Source organism: Podarcis tiliguerta, assembly GCF_965153285.1.
Source record: "Podarcis tiliguerta genome assembly, chromosome: 5".
Classification (NCBI taxonomy): domain Eukaryota; kingdom Metazoa; phylum Chordata; class Lepidosauria; order Squamata; family Lacertidae; genus Podarcis; species Podarcis tiliguerta.
Genome location: NC_139538.1, coordinates 89,784,491 through 89,797,926, shown reverse-complemented (window position 1 = coordinate 89,797,926; position 13,436 = coordinate 89,784,491). Strand labels below are relative to the sequence as shown.

At 41.0% G+C, this 13,436-nt stretch overlaps 1 protein-coding gene across 4 annotated transcripts in view; it reads left to right on the top strand.

Moving 5' to 3' along the window:
- The window catches only part of NSD2 (nuclear receptor binding SET domain protein 2), a 74,453-nt gene that overhangs the window by 26,373 nt on the left and 34,644 nt on the right, over positions 1 to 13,436 (top strand). For all 4 annotated transcript variants that reach the window (XR_014511352.1, XM_083440709.1, XM_083440708.1 and 1 more), the window contains 5 exons: positions 1,696 to 1,840; positions 2,788 to 2,865; positions 4,102 to 4,220; positions 7,840 to 7,921; positions 9,401 to 9,516. Coding sequence is in view for 3 of the 4 variants with exons in the window: in XM_083440709.1 (XP_083296835.1) it covers positions 1,696 to 1,840; positions 2,788 to 2,865; positions 4,102 to 4,220; positions 7,840 to 7,921; positions 9,401 to 9,516 (540 nt within the window). In the remaining variant the exon portion in view is untranslated. The remainder of the gene's footprint in view (positions 1 to 1,695; positions 1,841 to 2,787; positions 2,866 to 4,101; positions 4,221 to 7,839; positions 7,922 to 9,400; positions 9,517 to 13,436) is intronic.

Here is a 13,436-nt window from a genome sequence, read left to right as displayed (position 1 = left end):
AATAACTATATAGTGGTGGTTTATTATACGTATATGGAGTGATGTGTGCCCCTGCAAATTAGGATGACACTTCAGGCTTCTGATGAACTGGATTATAGTCCACAAAGCTTATGTCAGGGATGGGGAACTGGATCTATCTGAGGGAACTTGCTCACCCTCCATGGGCCATTTTGACTGCTGTGCAGGGTTACTGGTTTGTCAATCACTTGGTGTCATGTTCAAAACCCTGGAAGGAAGTGGATAATTATCTGCCTTGGTTGTCCTCTTGCCTTTTTCTGGTGTGTTGATTTTTTGACTGCTTTTGATACCATTGACCATGGCTTTTTTGTGGAGAGGCTGTTGGGAGTGGGTGGCATTGCTTTGCTAACTGGACGACCACTTAGGGAGTTTTGTACGACCCTGTGGAACCTTCAGTGTTGAGAAGCCAGAGTTTGATTTTATCCCCCATGCTGTTTAAAATGTATATGAAACCACTGAATGGGATCACCCACCATTTTGGAGTGTGCTTTCCGCAATATGCTGATGCTGCACAGCTTTAGTTCTTTACGGCTGCAGGTGTAGCACTGAATCAGTGTCTTGCCTTAGTAATGGACTGGATGAAAGCCAATTAAATTAAGCCCAATCCGGACAAAACTGAGGAACTATTTGTGGGTGGTTACCTAGACTGGATGAGTGGGGTGTGTCCTGCTCTAGATGGAGTTACCACCTTCTGAAGGAGCTAGTACATCACCAGTCTCAGGGTGATGGAGAACTGCTCTCCTAGCTCCTCCACTGTGGGTGCTGAGCAAGCTGCTGTCAGCTGCAATGCCCCAGAGCATGTAGCTGTTGGCAGTTCTTGGGCTGGGTTAGCATTTCCTGCTGCAACATCACAGATCTTGTAGTTGCTGGGCTGACCCCTCCCTCCCATACTCATGGGTTGACTGAAGTGCTCTCAGCAGTGGTACCAAGCATGCAGCTGCTCAGCAGAGTGGCCTAGCAGTGTGATTCCCCCAGCATTAAATAAAGCACAGGGCGAAAATCTGTAAGCAAGGGCAAGCAAGGAGGAATTGCCTGAGTGACTGAATGAACTGCAGGCTTGCAGCATTGCCCAAAAAAGGCTAAGTTGAAGGTGGCTTTTTGCTCTGTTCTTCCATGAGACGGTGAAGAAAGGGTGAGAGAACAGATAATTCATGGCAGAGACAGGACTCAAACTGGGGACTTCCTGACTCATAGCTCAGTTTCTTGACCCCAGGCCATGGTGGCCTTCCACATGTTGCTGGACTGCAACTCCCATCCTCCTTGACCACTGACTGTTTTGGCTGAGACAGATGGGACTTGGGTCTAACAACACCTGGAGGATCACAGTTGCCGTGCCAGATGAGAAGGTTTCCACTTCATAATTACAGATCATATTTACTTTTTTAGAAAAAAAATGCTCCACTTTTCCTTATAAAATAAACTCAAAAATCTTTGTACACAATTGGAAAAGTAACATCAAGCACAATAAAATGTTCAAATTAATGTAAAGCCAGTTCAGATTACTAAATTATGCTAATAAGCATACATAAATGCATACAGATAAATATTTTGCCTTCTGGATCCCACAGTATGAAAAGGAACCTTAATCTCTACTTTATTACTTTTAGATGCAGAGTGTTAGTTTTAACTACGTATATGTTTTAATTCCTACTTTGAACAAGTATTATGTTTGTTCAGGTGATTGCTGAACATCCAGATGCCTCAAGTGACGAAATTGAAGAGCTGCTGGAATCACAGTGGAACATGCTTAGTGAAAAACAGAAAGCACGCTATAACACAAAATTTGCCATAGTGACCTCTCCTAAATCTGAAGAAGACACTGGTAAACGTAAAACTGTGCTAGTATACTCTAACTAAGTTTAATATATGTGGTGGTGTTAACCTAAGCACACAGCTTGAGACTTGTAGGGGGGCGGGCAGACTTTGCTGTTCTCCACTTCTAATTTTGGTGTGTCGTGATGATAGCCGTGAATGCAGTCTTTACAATAAAAGTCAATAATGTCTGCATTTCTTGGTCATTGTTCTGCGGAGTTTTTCTGTGTAAAACTACTGTTTAGATATTGCTGGTTTCTCATTCCCTTCCTGTCTATAAGCAGCTGCCTCACTGTTAGCAAAGTGAGAATGGTGGAAATGAGGAGAAATAATCTTAGCATTTAAATGTTATCATTAAGCATAATCAAACTTCTTAAAATTACAGTGTCATTTGTAATTTTATTTCCCTTTATAATAAGTGAAACTGTTGACACATGCATAAACATCAGAAATGCATGTTTCCAAATTATAAATGACCAATTGAGCACTGTGCTGGTCTTCTAGAATAGCATCACAGCCTGCAAGGCATTTTGGTTGGTTGGTTGATCTTAACACTTCACTCAGTATCCCAATATAGTACTAAAAGTTCTTTGGAATAATGAATAAACCTGAAGGAGAAAGGGAGGGAATTATATTAGTGATCTTTCTCAGTAAAAGTAGTAGCTGTAGTAATAAAGTAATAAATATTTAGCATATTAACTTCATTAGATTATTATGGAAAATTTAAGCCATCAGGTTGCTGCTTTGGGCAATGAGTGGAATGAAGGTGTGTTTGACAGGTTTGTCAGTTTTGGAAAAAAATGTATAAAAAGTGCAGTCAGTTTTGTTATCTGTGTATGAAATAACATCTTGTGGGAAAGTTAACGGCTTTGTCTTAATGTGTAAAATAATGGATGTCTATTTTAAAACAAACAAACACAAACAAACAACACTGCACAACATTCTGTATCTCTAAAGGTTCATCACAGAAGAATATGGGCGAGGCCAAGCGTAAAGTGTTTCAAGAATCCCCTAAAAGGAGATCAAGATCCAGAAGTAATTGAAATCTGTGCTGTGTACTATTAATTCATTATGAGTAATTCTTAAGTCTGCCTTTTATGTAATTGCTCACAAATCATCGTTTTTCTCTCAGATGTTGTGTTCCTTTGGCTTCAGAATTTTTATGGCTCCCGAATTAAATACTTGAGTGCTGTAGTGCTGAATTTTGTTCAACTTCCTGATAGCTTCGTCCTACAAAATAATCAAAATGAATATAGCTTATTTCATATCTATACAATATGTATTTCATGCTTGGGCATGTTTTTAGCAGTCTGCAAATGATCACCATTGTATGCCAGTATAGATTATGCCAATATATTATGTTCAGAAAGCACTGGCGTATATAATAACTGCTGGCTGTGGTATTTTTAAGCTTCCTGGTTGACATGAATCATGTCTGGACAGTTATCTGTAGCTGTAAAAAAATAGTTTATTAGCATTTGTTACAGGATATCATACTATGTTCTGAATTTGAAGTTCGGACTGTTACATGAAGCAGCTGCTCCTCAAGGCACTTCTGCTGAGATGGGGAAAGCAGTTGAGATGAAGTTCATTACTATTACTTTTTCCATATAGATTCAGACTGCTAAGAAGTTTGCCTTTTTTTAAAGTAAGTCTTTACACCAGAGCAGAGCTGTTGAAACATAGATTGGCTGCTGATCCTTTTGTTTTGGAGCTACCTCTCTGTAACATGGAATTTGACTACTTCATCTCCCCTCATATGTAAACATTCAGGGTGTTGATGGCACTTGTTCTTCTAGGCCTTGATTGAGACAGAACATTTAAAGCGGGGTTTTCTTGGCCTTCGTACAAAATAAATCCACATGCTACATATATTGCTATACGTCTGCCAAATTGTGGGGGAAATGGCACTAGTGATCTCACAGACAGGGGTAACTGAAGCCTTCTATTGTATAAGACCTTAATTCCTGGAAGAAATTATTTTAAACCAAGAGTAAGACTTCAAATTGTGTGGGTCCATTGGTAAATTGCTTGAAACAAGAAAACGAATGTTAACTTGCGCAATAACCATGTGGTGTGTTTTGATAAGAAGCTTAGCCCTGAAAGATTTGTACTGTAAAACTAGTTTTAGAAACAGGACTTCCAAGCCCCAGGCTTTTAAGGGTTAATAAAGCTTATTGAAACTGATGAAAACTAGATGAGTTCAAGATACTTTCTAAATGAGCTTTAGATCTTTTTCATGTAAGTTTCCCCCCATCCCCCTGCTCCAAGGTAACTTACATGGAAATAAAAGGAAACCAATAAAGAGGACAAGGAAACCTAAAGAAGATTTTGAACTTCAGGAACTTCCTAGGAAAAGGCTCAGGATGGATAAGAAGAATTACCTAAAGGTAACTACATTGTTGGCTTGTTTGGTACGTTATAATAGCACCGGACTTGATTATATCTTTCGGTTTTTCAGAGTTTCTGTAGTGTTCTGCTTCACTGCAAACAAATGCATTAACTATGAGGTGGTTACTCAGAATGAATTTAGAACACAAGTTTGGGGTGTATTTGAATACATCCTCTAGGATGTCATATGCATCGTTGAATGTGACTCTTCCTGGACCTTTCTGCCAAGTAAGTGGGAGAGGTGTTGTCAGGAAGCCAAGAGGGGGAAAATAATGGACTGTATTTGGGGAAACAAATAACTCACATGGCTCTTTTCCTCAGGAACACTATATAGGAATATCACTGCTTTAGAGAGCCATCGCTGCTTTTTTAATGCAGCATTCCTAGAGCACTAATCCTCTTTCCACCTGAGACCTATTTGCATATCTAACTACCCTTCACAACGAGCAAAGGGGCAGAAACGCTGAATTTTAATAGGCCTCAATTCCAGAATTAAGATGGGCGTAAATAAGTGAGAAAGAACGAGCATAGCTAGACCAGACACCATTTCCACATTTGGTTTAAACGCTCACTTGCTAATGTTCAACCAAAATTAGCTCTCCTGGAACTTAAGCTCATTAGATCTAGATCCATTCGGCAGAAGAGAATGCATCTTTGCCCTTTTCTGTGTGATGGCCTTTCAATTTTTTAATAATGTCTTCTCCAGGCTAAACATACCCAGATCTTTTACCCATTTCTCGTGTTTTGTTTTCCATACCTCTGACCATCTTCGTTGCTCTTCTCTGAATGCATCCCAGTTTGTGCAGTGCAGAGCAATAGGGCAACTTTCTGAAATATTTTGCTATGCAAAATGTAATTGTACACTACAGTCACGTGAACACCAGTGGCCATCTTTAATACATAGATCAAGGGATATATTTTATAACAACCTTTTAAAACAAATTTTGAGGGTAACACATGCATGCTTAAAATTGCTTTTAGTGTTGTGCAGTTCAGTATCAAAAATCAGTATACAATAAAGTAGGTTTCTGTGGGCTCCTGTTGATTGTGGGGCTGGTATTTTCTCGGTTTGGATTAGAGTGCATTGACTTTCTGCTCTTTGATTCTATGAGTGCAGCAATTTCTCAGTTCTTGTTCATGATGGAGGTATTTGCACATAAATTGAAAATATGCATGAGGTGGGCTTTGTTGTTCTTACTCAAGGTAGCCCAGAATTTGCAGAACTGTTGGTTAAGTTACACTTTACGTAAGTAAAGCTTAATCTTAAACAAATGAGACTCTTACCTGAATGTGTACTCAGAATTTCAGTGTTAATCATTCATGGAAGAATCCTTTAGAGCATAAACTTATAACTTAGTATATTTAGGGCTTGATTCAGACATCTTTCTAGAGTGCAGATTTGGGGGGGGGGGGTGTTTCTGCTTTTTTGGAATTTGAGGATTCCGTTCCTGTCTAACAGCGTTCTGAACAACTGGGAGGGGAGAAGAAGGTTTAGGAACTGATGGATAGCCCTCATTTTCTTGAATATGGAGCATTTCAACACCAGCTTCTCTTTTTCAACAAGTGCAACTGTCTTTCTTTTAAAAAATGCTGTTGGCCACTTTGCTCCAGCAGCAGCTTGTGTCTATGATTTGCCCAATAAAGCAGTATAAAAGATCTTGCAGATATTTGTTGCATAATGTTGAGAAAACAGCCCACAAATCTTAAGAGCCTTGTTTGTAAGTATTTCGGCTTCCAAGAGGCCAGCTGCCTCTGCCTCTTCAGAATGCTAAAGGGCTCCATTCCACAAGAATCCCAGCAGGAAGGAAAGCCTAGAACGAACTGGCTTTTGCCCCCTTGCTTAACCCATTTTTTATTTTTTAGCCACCAGTCTTTCCATGCTCCTCCCCTGTCCAGGGAATAACTCCAGCCATAACCCCTTCAGGAGCTGTTGCTGTGAGCTTGCCATACTTGGGGGTGGCAAGGGAAAGTACAGGTTGAGTGCTTCCTAGCCTTCGCTGACAGATTGTGCGGCTGCAGGCAGGGAGCCCTCCAGGGCTTTGAATGGGCTGAAGCAGCCTCTGTAGTCGGCCACATTAAGAACATCATACTGTCCCTGATAGTGCAGCATCGTGGATAACATTGCAACTTCTTGGTGTTTCTGTCGGTGCGTGTGAGAGAGAAATTATTTCCTTTGGTTTCAGTTTTGTGCTGTTCTTTACACTGGATTAGGGTGTCCATGTGTCCTCTTTTTCCAGGACACATTCTCTTTCTCAGGGGTAAAATCTATGTCCGGGTGGATTTTTTTAAATTTGCCAAAATGTCTCTGGCTATACTTTCTGGATGAGACATAGACGTAACTGATGGTTGAAGTTACAGGTAGGTAGCCATGTTGGTCTGCCGTAGTCGAAACAAAAATGAGACCAACTTAAGTTTGTTATTGGTATGAGCTTTCATGTGCTCATACCAATAACAAACTTAGTCAGTCTCTAAGATGCTACTGGATGCTGGTTGAAGACTTGCTTTCTTCTTCTCTTCTCCTGTCCCCCTCAGCAATATATCACAGATTCTATTCTTCTTTCTTTGGTGATCGCTCGTAGCCAAGTAAGATTGTCTTCCATAAACACGGTTTTAACAATGAGTCTGTAAGTGACTGTGGAGGCCAACCCTGGATCCATACGTCCTTCCACAGTGGGGACATAGGTTTCCGGGCGGGAGTTGATCACAGTGTGGATTTGCCAAGCGTGCCTTCCTCTTAGCATGTTTCTCCCTTACATCCTGAGTTTGAGTGTCTTCAAAGCCCATGACACCTTTGGAAAAGGCCGTTTGTTCTCCGGTTGGAGCGCTCGCAGGCAAATGTTTCCCATTTGTGAGTGGTTATACTACTTTTTTAAAAAAATGCCTTGAGACAGTCTTTAAACCTCTTTTGTTGACCACCAGCATTACACTTTCTATTTTTAAATTCGGAATAGATTATTTGCTCTGGAAGACGATAATCAGGCATCCACAGAACATGACCAGTAGGCGTATTTAAAATGAGAGTCATCATAGCATCCTCATTTTTGCTCTTCACAATCTGGCAACCATACACTGGAAATAAGTGAGCACCTTTTTGCGATGCAGTCTCTGCCACAATACTCGCTTTGTCCCTTTTCTATGAAATCAAAGCATGTGGTTATAACATGGTTTTTTAAAAAAACAGTCTTCATTGAGAATAGAATTGGGTGGCCTTAACTTAGTGAACACAATGTAATTTCAAGCATAAATGGAACATTTCATACTTTTATCAAATTGACTTAATCAAAACAGAGTTTAGCACCTTCTAAAATTCATTATAGAAACCCTTGATATAAGCACCAGTCAGATTTATGGTTACAAAAATATTGAGTTCTGGATAGACCATGCCTGCAACAGGTTTGTGTTTAACCTTTAATAATACTAATAAATGATTGTTGTGATTGATAGTTTCTCACCTTCAAGAGATTCCATATAAATGAGATGGATGTGGGGTTTTTTACCTTTGTAGTATCTTCTGTAGTTTTGTATTACAAAAACATTTGCCTGGTAATGTCCACATTTATCCAGATTAGGTTTTTTATTTTTTCATTTCATTTCATTTTTATTTTTATTTTGTAACAGAGGGAGACAAGCAATGACAAAACAGCAAAAACAAACTCAGCTAAAGTCACAGAAACCTCTTCTTCACAAAAGAACCAGTCAGGTAATGTGGTCAGAACAAGCTTTGATGTAACATGTTCAATTAAATTCTTATAAATTCCAGTTGTTGAAGATTGCCAACTCCCTAGTTTGATGAAAAAGTGTGGCTTTGTTTGAATGCTGGCATGACTTGTTGTTTTCCTGTATTGCTGTTGTTGGCCCATATCTTCTTCTACTATTTTGAAGAATGGGATTCATTAGACATACCTGGTAAAGTAGAGTGCAGTGAACCCCACCCCTCAGTCATTCTATGGGCTAGTTTTTAACATGCCACGTGATTCTTTGGCTTGGACCTGGTGGCACACTTGGCAATGAACAGAGACCAGTTGTGTTTGCACAAAGTGCAATCTTACTGCCCATTTGGCCCCTTGCATCTACAGTGCCACAACACACCAGACATCGTGTTGGAAGACCCCCTGGCCCTCTGAAACAGCTTATACGAGACCGGAAACCTCTGTTCTGCTTGCAGTTCTTAGAATTCAAATTCAGACCTTTGTCATTCAATTAGCATTGCGTTTTTCCATGCTGTTTTGGTAGATTTAGTTCGACAGAGCAGTGATGAGGAGTGGGAGGTAGAGAGGTAAAGGTAAAGGGACCCCTGACCATTAGGTCCACTTGTGGCCGACTCTGGGGTTGTGGCACTCAGCTCGCTTTATTGGCCGAGTGAGCCGGCGTACAGCTTCCGGGTCATGTGGCCAGCATGACTAAGCCGCTTCTGGCGAACCAGAGCAGCACACAGAAATGTCATTTACCTTCCCGCCAGAGTGGTACCTATTTATCTACTTGCACTTTGATGTGCTTTCAAACTACTAGGTTGGCAGGGGCAGGGACTGAGCAATGGGAGCTCACCCCGTCACGGGGATTCGAATCGCCGACCTTCTGATCGGCAAGTCCTAGGCTCTGTGGTTTAACCCACAGCGCCACCCACGTCCCTGGGAGGTAGAGAACCAGTCTCTAAAAGCTATTGGTCTAGATACACTTCCATGACAGTGCAATCCTAGAAATGTGAGCTCAGAAGTAAGCCCCATTGTGCTCATGGAACATGCTTCAAGGTAAGAATGCATAGGATTGTTGCTTAAAAAAGAAATCTGGGTGTTGTCGTGTGGCATGTTTCATCATAACTACTCCCACCATGAGGTTGTTTTTGAAACTATTTTATCCTTGAAAACAAATTTGCTAGTATTTTTTAAACCCCAGTTTCTACTTAATTGACAAATTGAGGAAAATCCAATGCATGCTGCTCCATGTTCCATAGAATACAAATTAATTAACAAGTGACAAATGTGCAGACTTGTTTAACTGAAGTGTTTCTTAACTATTAGTGCCTTTTGAAAGTGCTCTACGGTTCAGTACTGCGGTAGTTTAAAAAGTCCAGTGTAAAAGATTCCCACACACTTGACGGGGAGGTTATCTACAGAATTCAAGAAAATGCGTTAGAATTCCAAGTTCACCTTGTAAACAAATTATTTTGCCGCAATGACAGGTCTTTCAGATGCATGTAAACCCCTGAAGAAGCGAAATCGGGCTTCAGCAGCAGAATCGTCAGATCTTGCCTATAGCAAAACTTCATCTCCTTCAGCTTCCTTAACTGAGAACGAGGTAAAAATATGAATGAATAGTGGCATTCAGATAAAACACCATAACTTCTTTTTTAAAACCATGCACAAAATCCACATAAAACAAGGCAATGAAATTTAGAGCGAGGCATTTCTGTTCTGTGAACACCTCTCCTGCACTTCACCGCCCCTCTTCTTGCTACACACTGGTAGACTGAGCTGTGCAAGGCAGGGAGAGGAGGAAGGGCTGGTGAATATCTGGCTCAAAAAGAAACTTCATCTCAGATGGGTCCAACCAAAGCATTCCTCATACCCAAATGCTCGGGAAGAGATGCTCCTATCACATGCACAGTGTCTCCTGAAATAGCACTGGATAACTCAGTGCCACCCATGATTATCGTGACTTTCTTCCTTGGTCAGCCCCTTCTGTGTAGAACTCTGTATTGCTTTAAAACTATTAAAGGTAGAAGATTGAATTGACAAGCACCTGGAAGAGCATACTTCAAGCTTCCGAGTCAGTATATAATACTTGGAATGTACATACAATTCAAGCTGTACTAGGACTAACGCAAGTTAAAATGCTGTGTAAAAATCGCAGAATCAAAGTTTGGCAACTTCTCTGAACATTTTAGAATACGTTTGTATGTTGGCGTATTAAGATATACTCAAAGCTAACCTGAAGGAGGAAAAAAACCCCAACCAACTAAGGAGCTGCTTTACTTCCAAATGCATCTTATTCTGGTAAATTGTTACATAATTTCACATTAAATAGTATCATATATTTATGCCATCTTGTGTTTATATCAATGTTTTATGGAACTAATTGGAATAACTAAGGTGTGTATCACAATGTATACAACAGTGTAAGTGTACATAGATTGAATAATCTCTATAAAAAGTTAAACACTCTGTTCCAAGATTACAGTTTATTTCAACTACACAGAAAGCTGTGTAATTATTGTTGCAGCAATGTAAATCACAGATTGCATGTATGGTTGCAATTTGCTGTAAATACAGGCACGGTGTAACCAGCCTGGATAGCACGGTGCTGATAACACCAAGGTTGCCGTTTTGATCTCATAAGGGATAGCTGCATATTCCTGCATTGCAGGGGGTTTGACTAGATTATCCTCGGGCGCCCTTCCAACTCTGATCCTATGTCTGGATAATGAATATGGCTCCTGGGAGAAGTAACAGAAGCTTCCCACCTCATTCCCTGCGCTTCCCAAAACATTTCTTTGGATTTGGATTGTTCTCTTGAACAAGGTGGGGTAGGGCTCAGGTTGTTGCTGGATCAGGCGGGAACCTATTTCTCAGCAGACGTGTAGAAGTGTACTGTTTGGATCCAAGTCATTATTTTTAGATAATTCTATAAACGCACTGAACTAATATTCAGTTTGGGCCGTGCAACTTTAAGCCTCTCTTAGCTGGAGTCTGGGCTGGCTCTGGTTGCTTCGTATCCCCCACTCAGCTCTTGGTGTCCAGGCCCTCCTTTTGGACAGGAAAACAATCTTCAGTGTCACAATGCCAGGTAGCATTTTCAGTGTAGCAAGTCTGAAGGTCTGAAAAATACTCATATAGACTTGGTTGACTGAACTACATCTGGCATGGTTTTCGATTGCACCTTCCCTTCCTCTGACTCCTTTTCCCTTTGGGCATTTGAAAGAGCCTACACTTCAGGCATACTGAAGTTTCTGGGGGTACAAATTATTCTGGGAGACACAGCAGCTCTCACAGTGGCCCTAGGAGGAAACACTACAGGTGAAATGTCTGAAGATCTGATCAGCTCCATGATCAGTTCAATTACTCCAGTGCTGGATATCTCACCTATTTGAGATGAGAATAACCTAGCCTAGATGATGATCATGGATTCCTGGCTTGGTAGCTGGGGAAGTAGCTTTGAGAAGGAAACTGCTCGGTCTCACAAGGATTCTATAATGGCAATTTCCTGAAGCTGAGGGAGATTGTGGTGGCAGCCTGTTAGTACTTCTCAAGGCAAATGGAGGGACATTGTGTTGCATCATGTAGACAGACAGCAAAGATCATTGTCACAATCTCTCCTAAATGAAGGCCTTCTGCTCTTCTGGGGTCCTGCAGGCAGTGGCCCTAAATACTTAATGAACAAACACCAATCCATTGGTTTCTGAATTCCTGAGAATATCCTTAGAGTAGTGCCCAAGGTTGGGTAAGTGGTGATGTGACTTTTTCTTCTCTGTTTAGCAATCCACTGATACTTTTTTCATTAGGAGAAGTAGTAAGAGACAGTCAACCCACTAAGGGCAGATTGGCCAGTTGATTGCATAAACACCTTTCCTCCATTTCTTTATATCTCCTAGGCTAGCATAAAGTTCTGTGAGCAGCAGATAGGGATGTTCCTTATTGCTGCACAGTGCTGAGGAGACCATGGTTCTCGGATTCCAACATCCTCGTGACTCTGTCATGCACTAGAATCAAAAGTATAAGCATTTAACCGCTTGGAGGTTGAAAAGAACCTCCCCCTAACCCATGATTACTCCAAACACGTCTTTGGTACATTTCTGGCTTGTTCTGTGACCAATAGTTCGTGGGATTGCAAGAAAGGATTCATCAGCAGGTTGGGTGGGTCTAGTAAGATCTCTTATAGAAGGGGTTTTGGAAGTCCTGGAGTTTCTGCAGGACAGTCTTAACACATTTTGCAGATAGGCTTCAGCTTTGGCTAACATTCTAGGCCCCTTGACATCTACTCCAGCTTCGCACTCTCATGTGCACTGGCTTCTGAGAACAGTGTTCCTCATTCTTCCCACAGCTTGTATAGTCCTTGTCTTATCATAGTTCTGTGGGCACTAGCCAAAGCTCTTTCCAAGCTGTTAAAATTTTACATTTGTGTATGTGAATTTCTGTCCTGCTCTGCCTATACCAAAGGACAGTATACTTGCTCATGGCCTACTTCACTACAAAAGTGTGGCCGTACGCTAAACAGAGTGAGATTTATTTTTATACTTTGCTTTTTAACCAAGGTTGGCTGTCAGGGTAGTTTACCATCAGAATCCGCATAGTACAATATAATTGGGATTATGTTAGAATGCGTGTAGCAGTCTCTTCTGGACACTGGTGATAAAGTACATGATCTAAGTCCTTTTCTAGACGGAAGGGCACTGTAGGAGCTACAGAACTGATTTGACGGGGCAAAGCCTTAATTAACAGAAATCTCTTTAAAATGGCCCTTGGCAAAAGAGGTACCCATGGCATTTATGGATCTTTGGTTAGGAAATACATTACCATTTGAAATGCATTAACCCATCAATCAGTTTCCTAATGTGTGAAGATGTACACACAGGGTTCAGGGGAGCCCTGAGGTGGCAGCACTTGTGAGTAAGGAAGCCAGGGTGCCTTCTAGAATGTGGAAATCAATGGACAAACCACAGTAAAGCATTCTGTCCTGTGGGCAACCCCTGGATCACAGACCATATAAGTCCAACTGCTAGATTTTAGCGAGCCCTTGGGATCCCTTCCCCACCCATCAGCTGTAAAGTGGGGAGCATAAAGTGTGCAACTGCAGCTCCTTCCTCTGGAAGATGATAAAAGCAGAGAGGAAACATCCCAGCATAGAGGTATACTTGCGTTTCTTGAAAATACACAAAAAAACACCCTTGCAGTCTGCAAATTGCATATATGCAATTATTGGGATGCAAACTGCATTTTAATGTTTGAGGCTTTGAATTGCTGCAAGATAGGGCTCGCTATTCAACTCTGCATTTTTTATTTTTTGCATTCTTCTGAAATTTCTGAGTTTGGTTGGTTGGTTTGTTTTCCCTTGTTATGCAGTCATGATAAGATAAAGTGTGTTTCAGAGCTTTTTCATAAACACAGCTATGGATAAAATGGAAGAGGAAAGTTGAGTGCAGTTACATATACATCTATGTTACCATGGAACATCGCTTTGTATTCAGATCTGGCACTTGTACAGTGGTACATCGCAAGACG